Here is a 23,914-nt window from a genome sequence, read left to right as displayed (position 1 = left end):
GTTTGCACGCAAGTCTGAAAACTTGAAGTTCATGTATCAACAACAAGACTAAGGCTAAACTCTAAGCACAATTCCATTCTCAAATTCCAAATCACATTTTTGCAAAACTCTAAACACAAATTGCATCACTTAGCATACACCATTCACCTGGAAAACACTGGCCTTCAAAATGCCACACTCTAATTACTAACTGGTCTCAGTCACTTCTCACCTGTTCAAACTCAATTGGCAAAACACTTCAATCATGTGTCAGAGCATAAAGGAGGCCGCAGGTGATCTTTACTGTGTTCGGGACAAAGATTGAGCAGCATGGAGAACAGAGAGGAAGAGCAAGAGTGAGAGCAAGAGGAGGAGGAGGAGGAGGAGGAGGAAGAGGAGGAGGAAGGCAAGCCAATATGTCTAATGAAACCCGTGCAACTTTGGTTGACCATGTACTCAATCATGGCCTAACGGAGCTAGGCAGCGAATCCAAGCCGCTTCACAGTAGCCTCAGCTTTCCAGGCATTTAGAGGTGAGAATAGGTAAGTTAACCACTTCAGTAATACTCTCTACTAGTAATTACAGTAATGTAACTGTGGTTTCAATGGCTATCTAATGTACTAAGAGAAATGTATAGCGTAACGTTGTTTTGTCTTACATTCATGAAATATGTGTAGCCTATACTGTGTATATACTTTTCACAGACGCTTTTCCCCCCGTTGCTTGGCGAGGGAAAACATCTCAGGCGGTGTAGACGAGGTCCTCTGGCCTGATCAAGATCGGAGGCGGAACGCAGACTGATTTACATGGTTTCACATCTGTTTCACCGTATTATTATTATTTTATTTTTTTACTTTTTTCAGTTTTGTGTTTAGAGTTTTTAGAAATTGAGCTATAGTTTCAGGAAACGTGTTTAAAGGATAACAAACTGAGAGACAGAATGACCCTGGGTGACCTAGAGGCTGTTTCTGCCCCAGGCCATCAGGTATGGCTCACATTAAAATATATTTTTACAGTGTTGTGAACAGGTTTGGAGGTTTGCCACAGACATTGACACACACACACACACACACACACACACACACACACACACACACACACACACTTCTAAATACATTTCAATAATCAATCATTCTGCAAGTTTAGCTAGCTTCGCTTGATAGATCAAGAAGATATATCAAAATATTTGGTCACAGCTGGTAGTTATACAACTTTTTTTTTCTTTTTTTTGTCCAAAGCCTCCACAGAAACGACTCCAGCGATTCCATTACCTCAGTCACTTAGCCCTTTCCCATTCCAGGATTAAACTAGTTTAAGCAGCCCCCCTTGACCATTAAATCCATGGCTGTGCTATGGATGGGCAGCAAAGAACAATAGAATGATACAATGCAGTATATGAAATAAGCTCTCCGCTGAGCTCTTAAATAAGGGCCACACATCATCCTAACAGTTGGAATGTGAACAGAGTTGTGAAAGTGTAGGCGAAGATCTGGGCCCATATGCATAACATGTCTCAGAGTTATCAGTGTTTGCAAAAATGTTACTGATGGTATAATAGTGGATAGCCATCGTTAGTCCTCCAAACATTTTTCTAATTAAAGTTATGCATTATGAGAATCGTCACATGACAAGAGTTTTCTAAGAATGTTTCTTACAGTATAAGTATATGCTTCTAAGAGTATATCATTGTAAAAAAAAAAAAAATGTTACGGTACATGTGGAAATACGATACATGTGGGAAAACTAGGATTAGGGTTAGGTGCTACGTCCACTTGGTACATGCTGGCATGTCTAACCCTACCCCTAATCCTAACCCTAACCCTAACCCTACCCCTAATCCTAACCCTAACCCTAACCCTAACCTTAACCGTAGCACCCTAGCACCTAACCCTAACCCGAGTTGTCCCACATGTACCGTTTTCCCACATGTACCGTAACATTATACACTATATGGACAAAAGTATAAGGACACCAGAACGTCACACCCATATGTGCTTGTTGAACTTCTCATTCCAAAACCATGGGCGTTAATATGGAGTTGGTCCCACTGTTGCTGCTGTTGCCACAAAGTTGGAAGCATAACAATTCTCTAGAATCGCACTGTATGCTGTAGCATTACGATTTCCCTTCACTGGAACTAAGGGGCCTAGTCCAAACCATGAAAACAAGCCCCAGAAAATAATTGTGTCCACATACTTTAGTCCATATAGTGTATATATATATATCAGCATTTTAATTTCTTGAAATAGTCAGTCGTGGCTGTCATTGCTTCTCCGAAAATATCTGATTTCAGTAAAGACACTACAAGGTTTGTCTGGAAGAGGCGTCCTACAAATACTGTAAGACGCCTTCACATGGTAGAATGGGACGTGAACGGGTTAAATGAAGAGGTTGAAGTATGAGAAGTGTATAGGACCTCTAACATCTCTAACATATCGTGAGCTTAGAATCATAAGGTTCTATCTCCGTTTAGAATGATAAGGTTCTATCTCCGTTTAGAATGAGAAGGTTCTATCTCCGTTTAGAATGATAAGGTTCTATCTCCGTTTAGAATGATAAGGTTGTATCTCCGTTTAGAATGATATGGTTCTATCTCCGTTTAGGGTAGTTCAGAGATATTGAGCGTCAAAGTTTTTACATTCCATTATGTTTTGTGAGATGGAAACTTTGTATTTTATGAATTACTAACTCAAAAATGTCAACATTTTTAAAAATAACACCACACAGGCATTAATAAACACCCAATGGATCAGATTATGTAAAAAACTCAATTTTGACAAAAATTTAGATAGAACCTTATAATTCTAACGTCACGATATCTTGAAATAAAGAGCAGACATGTTACAAGCATACGGTACCCTATGAAAGCTGCTACAGACAGGCACGTTGCAGTTATAAACTGTCTCCCTGGATTGATAGCATAACTGAATTGAGCATTCTGGTACTGGTATGTATATATGTATATATATGTATATGAATATTGTTTTGAGATTCTAGGATCTGAGAAGATAATTGGGGGGAAACACAAGGACAATTGGTGTGCTGTCTGTCACAGGGGCAAATTGAATTTATGTTGGCTAAAAAAAATAAAAAAAATAAAAAAAACAACACATAGCAATTCTATACAACAGCCGTATAGTAAAAGCATTTGCATTCTAGGCCAACCATAATAGAGAGGCCTATCAGAACAACAGATGTATAACTAAAAACAAAGTCATTGAGGAACGTGTTATGCATCAGTTATCCCTTCTCACTTGAGAAGTTTGGCAGACACATCTGTAGACAGGGACATCCCTCCTAGAAATATCTTTTGGTTCAATATGCAACAGTTTCTTCCCCAAAGCCATAGCCCTTCTCAATAACTGCTGATCATTGTACCTCGCACTTTACATGTTCTTGCACTTAGTTGTAAAGTATTTATTCCTAATATCCACTCATATTGGTACTGTATATTTTGTCTTGAGTATTGTCGTGTTGTCGTCTTGTTGTTGTATGTACTGTAGCTTGTTTAGCATGGTAGAATACCAAATCATGTTCCTAGTGCACTGCACATGGCGAATAAAGATGAATTTAATTTAATTTAAAGTTCTGGTTCCTTCGTTGCAGTTCCGGTTCCCTTTCTAACAGGATAGGATGAGGATGGTCAACTGCTACTCTGAGAGGAGACATGAAAACTTAAACTTAAATTAAAAAAGTAGTGTAGGCCTAATGATAAAGCTGATGAACATGATTAGACAAATATGGCAAATATAAAAGGTTCTGGTGGGAAACTTTCTTTCACTGAAACTTTCTTTCACTTTCTTTTCACTGCAAAGAGGAGACTGTTGTATTTAGGAGGCAGAGAGAAGGCGTACATGCACCTGGCACCTTAGCGGCGTTAGCGCACATTCCCGGGGGAACCTGATTGCGCGCCAAAGGTGCGGGACGGGTGTCCCCGCTGCGTTACCCTGGGGCCGGGAGCCACCTGCTGGGGTCTGGGAGAGCAGAGGTGTTTCCTGAGGGCAGGTTTGGGCTTAACCTGCCCCCCCCCCCCCCCCCCCCCTCCACCACCCCCTCCCACACACACACACACACACACACACACACACACACACACACACACACACACACACACACACACACACACCAAATAGTTTGCTTTCATGTGCTCTTGTCTCTTGGCAAAACGCGACGCTTTCCGCACAATTGGTCTGGAAAACCAACGTTGTTTTTACTGGAGACGGACTGTATAATGGTTCGCACAAACACTACTCGTGGACTTAGGTGTCTCTTACAGCAATAAGTATGTTTTAAATCTTAAATCTTTATTTAACAAGGTCCAATGATCATATGATGCGCCATTAATAACCAACTAACTAACTAACAACTAGGCCTACGGTTATATACCGTGGTAAAGTTAGTTTCATATGGGATATTCGTCAGATATTCATTCGGCTCTTCAAATCTCCAAAACTCTCTAACTGTGCGTTTAATTGACCTAAGATTGCGCTAATTATGACGGTTAAATGTCTACGATGTTGCACAACTTTTTTTGTGCATTCATGAAGGCGGGGGTTATCTTCAATAGCGGTTTAACCATTAATACATCTAAAACCAACTTCATTCAAACCAGGGACACACTGGCAAGGTTGCATAGCCTTTAATGTTCAACTGACCTAAGACTTCATTAGGCCTATGATGGAAAACGTGTAGGATGTTGCACAACCTTTTCTTTTTAATGTAATCTTCTACAGAGATCTAAAACCAACGCCATTCCAACCAGAGACACAGGTTGCACAGCCTTTACTGTTCTCAAAAAAGGCTTTCATTAATGTATATTATTATTTCTTTACTTTAAAATGCATTATAGTATTCAAACTGCATGATAGAATGATCTAAAACCATTCAAACCGCAGACACAAGGCTGCACTGTCTGTTTTCTCATTAATGTCAATGGATGTTTATTTTCTTTAAAGTTCAATAGCATTTAAACCGTATGGCAATCGGTTTTTAAGGGGTTTATCATACGCGTTGAACGCGGTCCCTGTACTGTATGGCTAAAGTTAAAATTAAAAAATAAATAAAACTAGGTTGTGCAACATTCTACAGGTGATTTCCATGATAATGAGCTCAATCTTAGGTAAATGTAGCCAACCATTAAAGAACTATTGCGATTTTAAAAACCAAATGGCTGGTGAATATCCAATATGAAACCGCGGTCACATATTGGCCCAGGGAACGTGCTGAAACGGTTTATTTCAATGGTGCGTCTTGAAAGTATTTCTTTAGGGTTATAAACGTGCCACTGCTTGTGTAATGTTAATACCTGACTAAACACTGCTGCTTAAAATATTCAAAAATGACTTAACGAAAACTTGAACAATATTGACGTTTTTTTTAATCGCATTCTAATAAAGTATTTTGTTTAGGCCTGAAGGGATCACCTTTGACTTGCTCTTATAGAACATGTAGGCTTGATCTCATATATAACTATAACTATCAATCACACTGAATATAAATGAGTAATTTACATTTAAAACATAGGCTATATATATTAATTTTTTTAACCTTTATTTAGGTAAAAACACATTGAGCCCCAAGGGCTCATTTTCAAGTGACCTGTTCACAGGCATACAACAACAACATCCACCACAAACAAATACAATACAACACCTGGCCTACATAGTCTAAAACTAAACTAAAACGACATAGTCTAAAACTAAACTAAAACTACATAGTCTAAAACTAAAACTAGTCTAAAACAGTCTAAGATAGTCTAACTAAACTAAAACTACAAAACCTAAAACTAGACACAAGAAGACTTCAATGTTATTTTGTAGGTAGACAAACAAAATGAATGAATAGAGGCCCTATTCTATTTCCATTGAATTATTTGGATACGGAGTGCATAGGCAAGGCTATGACTATTAATACAACCTTGTCATATCAGTTTAACCAATCATTTTGAATCAAAAGAAATAGTTTATGATAGCATGGAATGGATGCCCATCGATAGCATGGAATGGATGCCCAGTGTGTTTATGTTCAACTTCTAAAACAGTCCACGAACATATAACTACCTCTATGGTTTTGTTTTATACACAATGGTAAAATAGGATTTTGGGGAATAGTCTACCCTTAGGGCTGAAGGAAACTGTATTGTTCTAATTTGTGTGATAACACTGCCACGCCTGACCATTTTAGTCAACTCATAGACTCTTCGTCATCCAATTAGCGTTATTCAAAATTAGGCCACTTGAAAGCCATTTTTAGATTGCAATTATCAGGTAGGCTTAGTCTGCCGAAAGGTGATATACAATGACAACATTTGCCTTAACCAAATTGTTCTGCATGTGGCTAACTTAATAATTAAAACACAAATGTATATAGGTGACTCTACTTTGGACAAAATGTGTGTACTGTACTGTGAGTATAGCCTACATGTGTGATATAGGTATATATAGCAACACATTGTGTAATAACTGCCCATGATGTAATAACATATAGCATTTATAATGTAATACAGTGAGAGTGAATAATGTACTGTGTGTCACCCTGGTCACCCTGTTTCACTACAACCTGGACCGCTGAGCGTGCCAACACACATGCACACACTTTACACTCTGTCATTGTAGTTGATATTAAGCTCAGACACACACATACACAGTCGTATAGGGAAGGTAGGGAACTCAAGAGTGTAGTACAGAGAGAGAGAGAGAGAGAGAGAGAGAGAGAGAGAGAGAGAGAGAGAGAGAGAGAGAGAGAGAGAGAGAGAGAGAGAGAGAGAGAGAGAGATGCTGACTAGTTATGACTGTACATTTACATCAATACAATTTGAATACAATTCCAATGCTGACTAAATAGTAATGACAGCTGAATTACATTGAATTAGAATTCCCTTACTAAGGTTACTCTTTTCAAATCGAGTTGTGAATGAATTGCAGGACACATTTTTCAAATGTCCTGGATGATTTGAATCCGCACATACATTTGGTCAGTATGAGACTTGACACAATGTAGGATCAGAGATAGGGAAGAGGATAAAGGGAAAAAGAGAGGATTGTCAGACAGCAGAGAGGAGAACCATTATGTGTGTCTGTGTGTGTGTGTGTGTGTGTGTGTGTGTGTGTGTGTGTGTGTGTGTGTGCGTGTGAGTGTGTGTGTGCGTGTGTGTGTGTGTGTGTGTGTGTGTGTGTGTGTGTGTGTGTGAGACTGTGTAGAGTAAGTGTGTGCGTGTTCAGTGCTCCCAGTTGTGTGGTGAAGAGTGACGGACCTCCCCTTTATCGACCTTCCCTTCCCTTCCCATCCCCATTCTCTCTCTGTGTTTTTTGTCTGTTACTGCATTTACATTTTGGGCATTTAGCAGACGCCTTTATCCAAAGCGATTTTAAACAAATGCATTTGACTAAGTATGTAAGTGAATCATCTATCCACCAGCAGGAAAAAGTAATCTATGCTTGGGCCAGAGGCCATTGGCAGTCGTAAGGCTAGAAGAAGGATGATTTATTTTATTATTACAACAGTACAGAAACGGTACAGGGGGGTAGAGGGGTAGATGTCTCAGGAGGGACAGTTAAGGTGTAGCCTGAAGAGATGGGTCTTCAGTCTACGGTGGAAGATAGACTGACAGAAGGTAGTGTGTGGGTGCGTGTGTGTGTGTGTGTGTGTGTGTGTGTGTGTGTGTGTGTGTGCATGTGTGTGTGTGCGTGGCTGGGATTCAGGGGTTGGGATTGGTGCTGTCTAGTGTGTTTAATAGTTTATTGATATACAAACAGCAGGGGATTCTTCAAAGAAAGTGTAACTGAAGTGTGAGACTGAAAGACTGAGATTCTGAGATACTGAGATTAGTATGTTATTATTACATTATTGGTTGAAGTTATTACAATATTCATCAAAATATCCTTTACATTATGTGCAATGGGTTTTTACATTACTTACTCGGCATGTCTATTGCATTATTAGCAAGTTATATCAGTCTTTATTACATTTTAAATGCTAAATGTTTTACGTTATTAGCCGTTATTACATCATCAACAGTTATTACATAGATTATCAGTTTGTGAGCTTCGAATTATACGGTTCTATCTCCGTTTAGGGCAGTTCAGAGATATTGAGTGTCAAAGTTTTTACATTCCATTATGTTTTATGAGATGGAACCTTTGTATTTTATGAATTACTAACTAAAAAATGTCAACATTTAAAAAAATAACACCACACAGGCATTAATAAACACCTAATGGATCAGATTATGTAAAAAACTCAATTTTGACAAAAATGGAGATAGAACCTTATAATTCTAAGCTCACGAGTTGCTACAGAGCCTAATGTAATGTAATATGGAGATAGGTTGTCAATCCAGCACTGTAGGCTAATGAACAGTGTAAATGAACGTGACATTGAATGAAAGTATTCTGTGAGGAGAATACTTTTGCACTCAGAAATGGGTGTTGATTTTTCAGTCAGGCTTTTGAATTTGAACATGCAAATGAATCAATACGTATTTCCATCAGAGTAAGATGTTGCCCTTTGTTATGCTGACTGAGTCCTTATAAACAATTCAAAAAGCAATTGTAACTCCATTCTGCATTTCAGGAGCATTTAAAAAAAAAAAAAGAGCTTTCCAAATGGAAATGCTTTCACAATATCAGAGAATCAAATGGCGTCTGTTAAAAGCCTTGAGAGGACCAATAATGACAGCTAACAGACTGAACTCCAGCAAATGACACAACTTATTGCACATCAATGAAACAAGAATGGGCATAATATTTGAAAATGAGATATTAATTTGGGGAATTTTGAAACTGTTTAGACTTGGGTTGTCTAAAAAAATAACAATCAAAGAAAATCTATACAGAGGTCGGTAGTTCAATCAAAACAATGTCCAATGTTTTGACCTCAGAAAGGTACATGAGCTTAAAGGAATCCCACAAACAAAAGCGCCCAATTTCCTTTAATTATACGTGAGCGGTATATTTTGCGCCAATGTATGTTAATGGGGGGAAAAAGCGAATTGTGCCAATATGCTAATACGTGGTGAAAATTACACATATAAGATCACGTGATGGGAATATCTAATATTAATTGTTTTATAGCTCCCCGACCGTGTAGGCCTATGAGGACCCCACGCCAAACCATTCTTTCTGCTCCAGGAGAGGGGTAACACAGGCAGTGTGCGAATTACATCACGGTGTGCGGGGGAGCCCACGGAAAAAGCCCACGACAAAAAAAAAAAAGCCCAAATCGGGGCCGGTGGCTTTCCGTGCGCGTGCGATTTTCGGCGCTAAGTTTGTTATTGTTATTGTTTGTACCAGTGATTAAGCCATTGATGGCACATAGTAACACAATAAATGTTTATTATGCAGCAAACCAACGACTACGGATCTTGTATAACCAACAGCAACACATCAAACTAGGACGCACGGCGCCTCAACCGGACAATCCGTCGGGTTAGCATCTCAGTAGCAAGTAGTAGACTATGCTCCTTTAACAACAACCATGCACATAGCCCTTCTCATTATAACACAGCAATCCATAGGCCTACAACACAGCAGAAGCCAAGTATATAAAGCGGGTCTTACCTTAACACAGAAGCGACCACAGAGGCCTGGGTTCAGCTGCCTTTGCTCTACGTCCAGGAGCCCATGATGTGGACAGGCGATGACCTGATTTAAGCCAAGATGTGACGAAAGGCATTGGATCGAATCTCTCCAATGGAGGTCCATTAAGGTCCACAAAAAGTAGTGACGAGAGGCTGGGTTCACGCAGTCTATTGCGAATCTTACTGTCAGTGTCATTTACAGCTGAAAAGCCCCTCTCGCACTCCGATGACGTGGGCAGGTATGTTCTGCTTGCTATGGACAGCTTCTCCAGCACTTTCCCTGGTGCAGCATCTTGCAGCTTCCAGTCACGAAACTCCTGCACTGCTTCACTGGCAGATTCGCCAAGTTTTTTCGCAATAGCCCGTATTTCTTTTTCTCCATAAAGGATGAGTGCGTTGCGGTCCTGTGGCCAAAAGCGCTTGTAGAGGGGTTTGAGCATATGAACGAGATCTGACTCTGGCATTCGCTTCGTAAGGTTGTCGATAACAGCCTGGTAGAATTGACCCCTTTTAATCTTACCGCTGCTCAGACTCTCAACTAGCTCCACACCTTTGAACAATCCTTGTGACATGCGTTCCTCAGCCTTCTGTGCTGATTTACCTCCACCCACTTTCATAGCGTTAATTACATCAATGCACTGCTGAATCTGACGACTGGCACTCACTATATCTATGTCCCTTTGCTGCAACCTTAGTGACAGGGCCTGCAGTTCACGAAGCATGTCTTTCATGCAAGCCAGATCGGCTACAAATCCAGCGTTTGAGAGCCGTTTGTGGAGCCCAAGGAATTTCTTCCTCTCAATGTCACTGCGAGACGGATCCTCACTTGCGGTTTTAAAGTGTCTCGCTAACGCAGGGTAGTTGTTCCAGACGGCTTTGACAGTTCTAAAACTACTTGCCACCCACCTTATGGTAAAAATCTGCCCGATTTTCAAAACCTGCACGTTCAATTCCTTTGCTGCCTCCTCGAGTAGTCTGGCATTCTTCGCGGACTGGTGATACAAAGCGTACAGTTTTGAAATAAAAAACTCAAAGTGGTTACATCCAGCAACAAGTTTTAGAGCGTCATGGACTGCCAATTCTGCACGGTGGCAAAGGCAATGTACAGACAGTATATTTGGGAAATCCTGTTTCAGGCGAGCAATGACTCCACTGTTTTTGCCCATGAGGACAGAAGCACCATCAGTGGCTATGCTGATGAGATTATTAGCCAAAAACTCATCATCAAAACCTGCTTTACGTAGAGCCTCTCTCAGGCTGTTGTAGATGGACTCAGCGTCTGTGCCCTGCGTTAGCTCTGTGAGGTCTAAATAGACATTGTCCACATCCCCTTTTCCTGTCACGTCACATCTCACATATAAAATCATATACGCACGTCCGTGCACTGTGCTCTCATCAATAGTGATGCTTATTTTTGACTGGGCCTTTTTAACATTAACAACAAACTTTTTGCACATTTCGTGTGAAATGTGGTGAATAATCTCAGCACAGGATTTATCGGATCTGTGTACAGGGCCTACCTTTGCCCCATTGATCTCTTGGAGCTGCATGACGGGTGGAAGTTTTTTAAAAGCCATCCTTTCCTTGGCTACCATATAGGCGGATCTGAACGCGATTGATGTTTCCTCGAACAACTTTGCGTTGATAGAGAGAATCCTGTTTGGCATTATTTCTTTTTGTCTTGTTTCTGCCAGTTCAACTGCCCGTTTGTGCGCCACACTATCCCGGTGCTTGTAGATTTTCTTACGCAAGTTGTTCTGTCTGTTACTGGTTACGTCCCCGTTCATCCACTCTTCTGACAAGTGCGTTCCAACGTTATCAGTGAGGAGAAGGCTTTTGGCATCCCTGCATACAGTACAGCCTAAGCAACTATTCTTTGAGAACAGCCACGGGAGACGTCTGGTCCAGTCACTCCACTGTTCTTTGGTCCAGCCAGCCAGAGGGACCCCAGCATCTTCGCACCCCCCATCTCCAGCAACAAGCGGGTGGTCATCATCATCATCATCCTCTTCCTCATCTCCTCCGACCTCTTCTTTTGTTGTCTTCCTAACGTTAGTTTCCACGTTAGATTCTTCTCTTGGCTTGTCATGTGTCTCTTCAGCCCCCACAGTAACGTTAGCTGTCAAGTTAGCATTAGCTACCAAGTTAATGTTAGCTGTCTCTCCTCTCGGCTCTGTTGTAGCAGCATCAGTCCCCACGTCCAATGTGCCACCAGCAGCTACAGATGTGCTACCACCACCAACTACAGATGGATTTTCCTCTTCATCGTTTTGTTTGGACTTCTTTGGATAGAAATCGCCCAAGGTGAGTTGCTTTCTTCTTTTCGACATCTTTTCTTCAACAATGGCGCGCGCAGGTGACAGTTTTTTTTAACACACGTAGTAAACAAGCTTGTTAGTGGGTAGTGGATGCCTGCAGACAGCGCCCCCACGCTCCGAGCGGCTCGAGGCTAGAATCTTTTTTTTTCATGAATCATAAAAACATATTTTTATTATTATTTTCCCCTTATTTTACACCTTTGAGAAAAACCATGACCAAAATAGCATTTATTTGGCTATCATATCAATATTTTAGAGCTCCCCCAAAATTTCGCAAACCATGTTTCCAGGGGAGCTCATGTCACCACTAGGGGAGCTATAGCTCCCCGAGCTCCCCCTTATTTCGCACCCTGAACACAGGCACCTCCCACCGACACCAACGGTGCCAAAACTAATGAGGGACACAGTGACACAATGGGCCACGACCCAAAAGGGCTCGGTTGCTGCCTTATAAGTTATGTTACGTATAGGCCTATCGTGAGCTTAGAATGAGAAGGTTCTATCTCCGTTTAGAATGATAAGGTTCTATCTCCGTTTAGAATGACAAGGTTCTATCTCCGTTTAGAATGATAAGGTTCTATCTCCGTTTAGAATGATACGGTTCTATCTCCGTTTAGAATGATAAGGTTCTATCTCCGTTTAGAATGATAAGGTAACATAACACCACACAGGCATTAATAAACACCTAATGGATCAGATTATGTAAAAAACTCAATTTTGACAAAAATTGAGATAGAACCTTATAATTCTAACGTCACGCTATGACTGTTATTCAATGTAAAGGACCGTTATGTTTGTCCACGGCCCTTTCGCTAAGCGTATAGCCTCAAACACGAGTTGCAAATGCAATAACAAATAAACAATCATATAAACTGCCCCTTTTTCATTATAAGAGATGAATGTAGGTAGGCCTATGCCTATTTCAATGAATTCAACTTGTAGTGCGATTTAAACAGTCCTACATGGCTGCATTGCAACAGAGACATATAGTGCGTCCGCAAACAACATTCTCATGATACAAGTTGTATTTATGTGTTTTGGCAGTTCCTTTTGTTTTATTTGTAAAAAAAACGAAAAGTGTACTATTTAGTGAACTATTCATATTCATTGTATTCTTTTTTTTAGTAGGATCGTTAATTGACTGTTATATAATTATTATAAGACTAATATTAACATTTCGTTGTATGTTTAGCATGATAATTAGGCTATAGTTTGCTTTGCACACATAGTTCACACATAGTTACATGGCTGAGAGTGTTAGAATGACTCGTTTATTGATGTTAGGCGCCTGGTGATTGGGGGCTGTGGTGAACTGTCAGCACTGGTGAGATGAACTCGTGGATCAGGCCCACGTGAAGAGCTATTCCACAAAGACTACATATCATTACGAGTTCGTATAACACAGTGGCTGTGTTGCAGATGTTAAAGCATCTTGTTTTGTGCTCTCTCTCATAGAAGCATCTTCTCGGTAAAGGGCAACAAACAATAAAGGGCAAACAGAAAGAAACGACTGGAGGAGGAAATGAGGCCTTGAAATATGCCCGTGTGAGTGCATCAGGGCTTTATTCTTTGTTTAAGAAAATGCATTATGATCATGTTAATGATGTTGTCCTAAACCCACCTATGAGGTTGATCATTTCTATGGTATCTCAGCCTGGTCTCACACGGCAGACGTCAGAATTCGACGTTTATGGACAAACGTCGAATTCTGACGTGACATTGGGGTAGCTCGTTCTGAAAGCGCAGGGTTGCGCCTGTCGGCCTAACCCTAACCCTAACCCTAACCCTAACCTTAACCCTAACCCTAACCTTAACCCTAACCCTAACCTTAACCCTAACCCTAAATGTGGCCTAACTAATTAATGCAAGTGCAATTCAAAATGGAATAATCCCGAGAGAAGCCCCGACAGGCGCACATAACAGAGAACGAGCTACCCCAATGTCACGTCGGAATTCGAATATCTTCTAGCCTATATTATGTGTAATAAAACACAACTATATCACCGTTGTGAGGCGGCTATTGATAACTGGTAAAATTGTGCAACTCGTAAAACTGTAACACTGAAGTGTACAGTGTAGGCTACAAGTGTACATTGACATTTCATACTACAACACAGTTAAGTGTTGGAACATTTGGGAAACAGTGAATCAGGTGATACTGCAGCAATCTTGTTTTTAGTATTTTTTTCCTAGCACCAGGGGAGCCCCCCCTCCTAAATGTCGTTGTATGGTACCTGTGCTGTATTAATGACAATAAAGACCATTCATTCATTCATTCATTCATTCATTCATTCATTCATTCATTCATTCATTCAATCATTCATTCATTCATTCATTCAATCATTCATTCTCTCACCTGGGTCTCAGAGAGGTGTAGCTGCCGGGCCAGCTCGGTGCGCTCCCGGCCCACTACGTACTGGCAGCGCTGGAACTCCATCTCCAGCCGGTAGAGCTGCTCCGCCGTGAACGACGTCCGCGTGCGCTTCGGCCGGTCCAGGTCCAGGCCCTTCGGCAGGACAATCTCCCGGATGGTACCCTTGGCATCTGTGGATGTTTTCATATTTTCATACAAACAGTGCAAAATGGCCCAATGTAAATAACCATGCATATAGCCTAATGTAAGTAAATAAGCTTAGGCTAAAATGCTAAAACATCTCAATGGCACATTGTAATTGTCAATGATAGCCACTTATTTTACATGAAACATTAAGACAATAAAGGTCAAGTTAGTATTACTTATTTATTATGTTGTATTCATTTATTTTTCCAGTCTGAATTAGGTTTCAGGGTTTAAATGAATATGCCATCAATGGCAAAGACCCAAGTAGGGGGACGCTATACATAGGCCTAGTGGTCATGAGGAAATTGTCTAGGTATTCCCAGATAGGCTGTCGTAATATAAATGCACTGGCCTATTACAAGAAACTTCTAAACTAAAATAGCCTCTATTTAGTTTAGTAAACCTTACAAACCTTACTTCAACATTACTTCAAATATAATTGTTACATAGTTTTCAAGTTGTATTGCTACGTCACATTACACGAGTGTAATGAGAGTAAAATGATTAGGCGTAAGTGATACAATTTGCAAACAATAAGGCAATAGGCATAATTCAAGATAGAAAAGTGGCAATAGTCCAGGACATAAGTAACAAATAAGATAAGTTAGCAGTATCCAGACAATTTGCAGACAATAAGGCAATAGGCATAATTCAAGATTTTAAAAAAGTGACAATAATACAGGATATAAGTGACAAATAAGACAGGATGCAATTAATTAGTACAACTAGTAATAAAATAAATAGATAGTTCAAGTATAGTGGCTGATAGGCTTGTTCATGAGCCTGATGGCCTGGGGGAAGTAGCTGTTGGTTGGTCTCTGAGTTCTGCCCCTGGGGCTCCGGAAGAGGCCTCGTCTTTTGGACGGTGTCGGTTCAAACAGACTGTGGTTGGGGTGGCTGGGAGGATCTTTGCTGTAGTATTCATAGTAGCCTGAAGTAGTTTGAAATGCTTTGACATCAATATTTTTTTCCAGAGAATAACCTTATAACCTTTGTCAGTTGAGCTTGTGAAATGAAATGTAAAATTGCAACATAGCCTGGAAAGATAAAGCTTAATCCTTGTCCGATAGTCGTTGTTGCTGCAATACATTTAGTAATCCACTAAAGAGGAGACCAAATATTGACAGCTCAACAATGCATATCCATTACAGAATGATACCTTTTAACTAGACATTACAATCAGCCTCAGCGATTAACTTATTTTGAAAACACGTCTTCAGAGCTCTATTTCAATTAGGCCTATACCTCTAATTTGGCATTCGTCCCATAATAACCCACCAGGGAGAAACGTGCAGTCGATGCGCCAATAAACATGTTCGAAAACATTTGACGTTGCAATTTAAAGGCCAATAATATGAAATCATATTTGTTCAGTAATGCAATCATCATTTTTGTATTCAATTGCATCCGTTTGAAGAAGAATAATATGCTATACCTTGTATCCTGTCAGTCAGAACACTCCTTTTTGCACTCGAAGCACATTTAGGCTACAACACTTTCTTGAAAGGTATATAGGCTGAATCATAGTGCGATCCAAAACGATTATTTGGTATGAGTAATATTCTAAAAGGAAGCGAAAACGAAAAGGCTACTTTGAGGCCACTGCTGAAAAACGTCATGCCCCCATACCCTCCCATATACCCTCAGGCGAGAAGGGAAAATAAATAAAAAATCTAAAATCTTGTTATTTATTTACCTCTGTAAATGACTATGCCAAGCTTTATAGCAATATTATATTATAGCTACTAACTGATTAATATATCCATATGAAACACAGGCTATGGTTGTTGCATTACAAGTTGATTCACACAATGAAATAATGAAATTAGCCACTATTTCCTTTCCAAGATTTGGAGCAACATATTAATTAACATCAGTCTCAGCTGAATACTGCATGAGTATTTGTTTTGAATGTATTGCGTCAAAAAAGTAGATTCCATCCCTCAGGCAAAATATACACAAGAACTTTGAAATAAGTTAAAACAAGAACAACACTGGGTAATCACAATATTGCTGACCTGAACTATGCAATATAATATAGCAATATATAACTGAATATAACAACATGCAAAGAGAGTGTGCTGTTACAGGGTAGGCTAATTATACCATTAATAGCCTAAGAGCTAATAATGTTAATTGTGACAACACGTCCTTGATACAATCAAACATGGTCAAATACAACTTATGCCTCGCCACAGTTATACATGTAGGTTTGATCGTCATTTATAAGTCCTGATCACGTGGAAAAATCGCCAGTCTCCCTATAAAAAGGCTGGAAATAGCATCTATATAGGTCTACATCAAGGGCCTCCTTCCCTCTGCGTCGAAGCCAAGCTAACACATGATGCTAGTAGTGCTCTGGTAGAATTGCGAATGTAAACATTTTCATTCCATTAGACTCATGGGGCAGCCCCCTACATGAGTTATCCAGTGTCCTAAAACATTTGCAAGTTCATTCGGAGCACATAGGACAGACAAGACTATAGCTGACCTTTCGCTGACCCCGGTTCTCACGAGGTAGGCCTATCCAGCACATTCAATCGTCAGCTTTAAAAACAAATAGTGACACCAGGGATTGCAGGCTTAGCTCCGTGTCCCCAGAACCTCTGCCAAAACCGCTCAGATCCACATCAGCACATCTAATCAACCTCGGACAGCAAGCTTTGCCCATTCATTGCTACTATTAGGCCTACCTCACCCAGAGTCACTAAACAAAATGATGCAAAAGTTCAGAAGTAATTGAGCACATATAGACTGGGTTTAGACACAGAGACAGAACAGTAGAGGGGGACATGACATCATAATTGCTGTCACTACAGGGTCGGCCATCTTACTGTGACCAGATTAAGTTAAATGATTATAAACACACCCAAACCAATTTTACGCATGCACGCAACCTCATTTTTAAACAGCTAATTTTAAGAAACGACGTAGGATATGTTTTTCAGTTATAAGCACTTTTTTTTTATTAACATTGTATGTGTAGCCTAGTTGTTATTATAGAACACTATACATGCCACCTCTGCCATAGGTTCCTATTATAGCTGTTTTAGAACTGGACTCAAGTAAGATGGCTCCAAAATCGATGCCAGAGCATTAGGTGTCTATGACATCAGACTATTTCTGATAGGTATAGGCTTAATTATTGATGTTAAAATGAAAAATTAAGTGCAAAATTAATGTCAAATTAATGCGCACATATAGGCCTGCATGTGCTGTATGTGAAAGGAAACGTTTAGTTTCATATAGTGATGGAACATCGATATTGTTAGTGCATTAGTTGCATTTACATTGTTGTAGCCCACATTGATGGACAGATATCCGGCTAACGGCATGCACGTAATGACTAGTAATGACGTAATTAACACGTTTCTAGAAACTATTTGGCCCACTTGAATAGGCCACAACTTAAGTCAAGTTTGAATACGTTGATTTTTGCAGGCAAACATCTTATCAGGATATATGACATATCGTGAGCTTAGAATGATAAGGTTCTATCTCCGTTTAGAATGATAAGGTTCTATCTCAGTTTAGAATGATAAGGTTCTATCTCCGTTTAGAATAATAAGGTTCTATCTCCGTTTAGGGCAGTTCAGAGATGTTGAGGGTCAAAGTTTTTACATTCCATTATGTTTTATGAGATGGAACCTTTGTAGTTTATGAATTACTAACTCAAAAATGTCAACATTTTAAAAATAACACCACACAGGCATTAATAAACACCTAATGGATCAGATTATGTTAAAAACTCAATTTTGACCAAAAACGGAGATAGAACCTTATAATTCTAACGTCACGAGTAGCATACATGACTTATATTTGAATTGTTTGGTTTCTCTCAGTGGACAGTCTTCCCAAGCGTTGTCAACAATCACATTTTGTTTGAAGTCTTTCTGACAGCATAATCGATTTGATAGAGTCACAGCAGTACAAAGAGATGTTTCAGATTATTAAACAAAAGTATTGAGTACAACCAGTCAGAGCCAGTCAGTAGTGGTATATTTAGCATGTAAGAAGCATGACATTTAATAGCATTTTGGTCACACTTTTAAACAAGTTAATTCAGTATAGCCCTTTCATCTTGACGTGCATTGACTAATATAATAATGTAAAACACATCATTGTGCATTTGTTAGTTTAGCATTTATTAATATATTTATTATCCTCCCTATTTTTCTTTCCATTCTGTTGTTGGTATTGTTAATGTATTATATTAGTTGGTGCATTTATTTACTTTTTTTCCACGGTTGTGTGTTCGTTTAGTGTGGTCAATGTTGAGAGTATCCCTATCCTGACATCAGTATTATAATATCAGGTCATTTAAGCTTTCATAATTGAGTTTTAACTGTGGACACATTATCGTCATCATGGCAAATGTATTTGTAAATATTGAATATAAATTAGTTGAGTTTTGAGTTTTTCTGACTTGATAGAATATTAACTCTATTGATATAAACAACAGAGACGTTATTATTTAAATTCTAAAGGTATGCTATACAAAACATGTGGATGCGTGTATGCATAGGCTATATACACTTCTTAAAATACAAATATAGCCTACAGATGTATTTGACCAGCCTACATTTCTTTGACTATTCATAATATAATTGTGAGGACAGTTAGTGGAATTTCATGCAACTTGCAAAGGCATTGATGATGGGCCCTTCCCTTAGAGGGCAGAGACACGTTATTGTTTTACTTTTATTAACAGTTCATTAACACACAGAAAGATAGCCCATCTCCATGAATACACACATACATATACAGAAATATGCACGTACTTAGGATGGCTTGTGCTTTTGAATAGCTATATCTTTTGTTTGCCAATATTTGCTGAATCATTTGTTGACAGTTTGCTGTGAAAGCAACAGCTATTATAATAGCCAAATGGATCATTTAAAATAAGCAAGCTTCTAACTTTGCTTCTATCAAACTTCTAAGCTGCATTTTAAAGAAGCCCTATATATATATATATAGCCTATAGCCACTAGTTGATTTTAAATATATATATATATATATATATATATATATATATATATATATATATATATATATATTTCACTTTCTGCTGCTCTATATATTATTATATTATATTATTATTATATATTTATATATATAAAATCAACTAGTGCCATTATTATTAGCAAGAGCAAGAAAGAGCAGGAGAAAGTGAAAGCAGTGAAAGTATGAGTGAAGGATAGTTGTTGATGTTGAACTATATTTGTGGTAATGTTGTAATTACGTCTGTATAGAAGGTTATAGTTTTAGTTTTTTTTGGTATTGGAAGCAAGTAGGCATAATAATAATTGTAGTGAATCAAATGGAAATACAAACATGATGCACCTTTGCAATAAGAAGATGGTCAGTTTGTTGCAATTCATCACTGAAGGATACATTTTCGCAAAAACAATTAAAAATGTTACCTCTCACTAAAATCCTCCGGCAATAGTCCGGGTCCACTCCTAAAAGTTTATCATGTCCGTCTTCGCTGGAGGACGTGGGGGTGGACGCCGAGGTCCCCGGGGTGTCGGTGATGGTGCTCTGCGCCGGGGACCGGCTGCCCCCCAGCTCGGTGCGGCATTTTGGGTCCACACGGTCCCGGCACAGCGAGCTGGATCCACAGTGGTGCAGGTTCCTGTCCTCGCCGATGATCCCATCGCCCATACTCGTGGCCTGATCAAACATCTAAAAACTATTATTGGTGTTGATCGAGATTATCTCCTTTGTTCGCCTTGTTATTTAGCAAAATAATGTTAAAAAAAACTTTTTCTCTTTTGCAATAGTTGGTGAGATGCGGGGGGGAGATGTGCCCCATGCCCCAAAAGTAGATCCCGTTAGAACCCAACATGCACGCGGACCCACGGAACCGAGCCAACCTCCAAGTGTCTCGACATGGTCCACGATCGTGAGTCCGAACCCGGGGAAAGAGATGTCAGAGAAGAAGGAAGGGGGCCCTATGGACAAGCCTAAGGACCCTCCTTAGCTATAGAAGCGCGCTAAGCCAATAATGCATGTCGGACGTACAGTAGTGTAGGGTTAGGGCTCCAAGGGGGGCGCAGGAGGGTCTGTGACCAAGAAACTGGGAGGTGCCACACTAGCTCACCCACGTGGAAATAGATAGAAAGACGTAAGGCGCGTAAACCATGCATGCAACTCCAGTTCCCTCTGCATCCAAGTGGGGGAACTTTCCTCCAGACACACAGGGCACATCAGCAGAAGTCCGTTACTTTACCCCCAGTTCGAGTCGGTTCTGTCGGCGGTGTTGTGATTGCATGCCCGGTGTCTTCAGCATCGCTTATCTAATGTCTGTGTGGAAAGGGTTGAGATGGATGGTGAGCGTCAAAATGAGAAATGGTCACATGTGGTAAGATAAAAATCTATCGAATCAAGGCTATACCGAACCATGCATTAGCGACTTTAATTAATTTATGGTTTAAAATTACAAAGCATCTTGGTGACTTTTTGTTCGTTTCGTCTAAGGCCGATAGCCGGTGTGACATTCGTGTTGGACAATATTATTGCACTGGTAGGTTGCACTTTAAAAACGCTGTCATCACTATCAACGTAATTTCCGGTCTGCGCACGCGCAGTGCACGTTTGGACAAGTGGATGAAATGTCGGAAGAAACATGCTTTTTTTATTTTAACATTTTTAAAACAAAGATAATAATATACAATAGCCTATCTAAATATATCCCAATACATTACAACGTCTAAAGCTCTAAACGGACAAAATGTTGCCTATAGCCTACATCCACTTAATAATAAATACAAATACTTTTTTTTATTACTGTTTATCGGCAAAAGCGCCTCATAATTATTCGCATATTAATATTAGTCAAGTAGGATTAGCCTTTATGAAATGAGATATATATGTCCATATGTCCACCGCATTCTTTATTTTAGGAGAGAGATAATAAACACGTCCCTCTACAGATCCAGAGAAACATTAAATAATGTCCTGCTCCACCACACGTCCTTTATCAGAATTACAGGACAACCAAAACTATACGTGAGTTTAGAATGATAAGGTTCTATCTCCGTTTAGAATGAGAAGGTTCTATCTCCGTTTAGAATGAGAAGGTTCTATCTCCGTTTAGAATGATATGGTTCTATCTCCGTTTAGAATGATAAGGTTCTATCTCCGTTTAGAATGATAAGGTTCTATCTCTGTTTAGGGCAGTTCAGAGATATTGAGCATCAAAGTTGTTACATTCCATTATGTTTTGTGAGATGGAACCTTTGTATTTTATGAATTACTAACTCAAAAATTTCAACATTTAAAAAAAATAACACCACACAGGCATTAATAAACACCTAATGGATCAGATTATGTAAAAAAAAAAAAAAAAAAACTCAATTTTGACAAAGATTGAGATAGAACCTTAGAATTCTAACGTCACCTAGTCTGGCTCTGAAAGTTAAGGCTGGAGATCAGAAAGGCATCACGCGTAAAATGCGCATTGCGCGTAGGCCTCCAAAGTTCAGCAGAGCGCAGAAAGCCACTGGCCATCAGATGACTTAGAGGTTAAGCAACTTGGGAATGTTATCTGACTGCTACGAATGCCATTCTGAACATAGTTTCGGCAGGTCCAACAACAAATGAAACATCTCCATCTAGGATATGGACTCCAGTGCGACAATTGCAATAATGCATTCGTCCATTCATTTGGTAAGCTTATTTGAAAGTATTCAAACACAGAAAACGTTCTTGGTCGGTGTTTGTTTTCTATAACCCAGTTTCACAAGACCATCATCTTTTAGATTGCAGGTTGTTTTCAATATCTTTTAGTAAAAATGTAGGATGTAAAATCTAACTGTAGTGAGAAAATTATAGGCTACTGAACGAACGTCAATGTTACATTTTACTAAAAACAATATTGAGAATAATCTTAAACCACGAATTGGTCTAGAATAGCGATGAGCTCCGTCTTTATTCGCACTGTTATGACTGTGTGGAGTAATTGTGATGAATAACTGGAAATAATCGCAGGTGGTTTAGTTGAAACATTTTTAAGGCACACATCCTCATTATGGACGGAATTACATAATTATAGTTTTGCCATGTTTTAAAGTGACAATTATTGAATCCAGAAATTGCTCATTATTCATTTCAGCTGCTTTAATCTGTGATGGCAGTGAATAGACCTGTCAATCAATTCCTCCACTCACCAGCACAAGACAAGAGAAGGTTGATTGCCATAACGGCTCTGTGCCACACACACACACACACACACACACACACACACACACACACACACACACACACACACACACACATACACACACACACACATACACACACTCACTCTCTCTCTCTCTCTCTCTCTCTCTCTCTCTCTCTCTCTCTTACTTTTATCCATGCAGTTGACACATATAGGCCATGTCAACCCAATGATATTCCTTTAAATCTAATCCTGGGTATTTACAATACGGTGGAGGCTGGTGGAGGTAGAAGTTAGAAGAAAGACAGACAGGCTCATTGTAGATTCCATTCCATGCACGCATGCATACATTTGTTCACTATTCCACTGAAAGGTTACTTTAAAAAATTGTACTTAAGTTATCATAAGAAATGTTCATATCTTGGGGGTCACGATACATTTTTTGCATCATTAGGTATCATTTTGTGTTAGTTATCTGTGTGTCAGATTATGTCTACTGTCTACTGTGTGATGGAAAATCTGACGCCACATCAGTGTTTCCCCTTACTGCCCTTACGGGCATATATATATATATATATCATATATGTTATTCACAACCTATATTCTTAAAGAACCACTCCTTTAACAGATAAGTAGGCCTAACTCAACAGATGTAGATCGATTTACTTTATGTCTAGCCTACCAGCCTTGAAGCGGAATTTTACCCTGTAGTTCAGTGGATCTATCACATTCACACACACACACACACAAAAAAAAAAAGTGTTTTAAAATGACCTCTGAGTCAAGATATCTGCTTTTGAATGCCGTCATTAGTCCTGATGTTCCAAATTGCCCATTTGATCCCATTCCCACAACTCCCAAGACTCCCCCTCTCACTTCCACGCGAGGTCCTTCTGTTGAACACCGTGTTAGGCCTACTGCCTCTCTGGTAATCACTGGTAAAGTAGAGGAGAGACGAGTGCTAACACTCTCCTCTGACGTATTTTAACGAGGTATGAGACTTATTTTTAGCAGGTAGGCCTAAACACAGTCTTCGCGTAGCTATGATGAAGCTGCACACGAAATTATTATATAGTTCGAGACATATGCATTATGGATTGAACAGAAATAGGACCTACACATGAAAATGGACTTCGGGTTAACTTCCACTTTAAGGCCGCACCTTGGGTTAACATTTGGGTGAGCGTCTTCGCTTCTACCAATCTGGTGTGGTTCAAATCTCGATCATATTGCTCAGTGTATATCTCAGAATGACAATGTAGTACTTTGTGTGGTTGATGGGTGGCCTTGTGGACATGGATCTGATCATCCAGATC

At 39.6% G+C, this 23,914-nt stretch overlaps 1 protein-coding gene across 1 annotated transcript in view; it reads right to left on the bottom strand.

Annotated features, from left to right (window-relative positions):
• The window catches only part of vax2 (ventral anterior homeobox 2), a gene marked incomplete at both ends in the record, with an annotated part of 28,198 nt that extends 8,079 nt beyond the window's left edge, over nt 1–20,119 (bottom strand). The window contains 2 exons of the mRNA XM_080547479.1: nt 14,231–14,418; nt 19,858–20,119. Coding sequence (XP_080403605.1) covers nt 14,231–14,418; nt 19,858–20,119 — 450 coding nt within the window. The remainder of the gene's footprint in view (nt 1–14,230; nt 14,419–19,857) is intronic.
• Nucleotides 20,120–23,914: the final 3,795 nt, after the last annotated feature.

Source organism: Nansenia antarctica (assembly GCF_963989245.1).
Source record: "Nansenia antarctica genome assembly, chromosome: 17".
Lineage (NCBI taxonomy): Eukaryota > Metazoa > Chordata > Actinopteri > Argentiniformes > Microstomatidae > Nansenia > Nansenia antarctica.
Note: the sequence above shows the minus strand (reverse complement) of the source record. Positions and strands in the feature narration are given on the sequence as shown.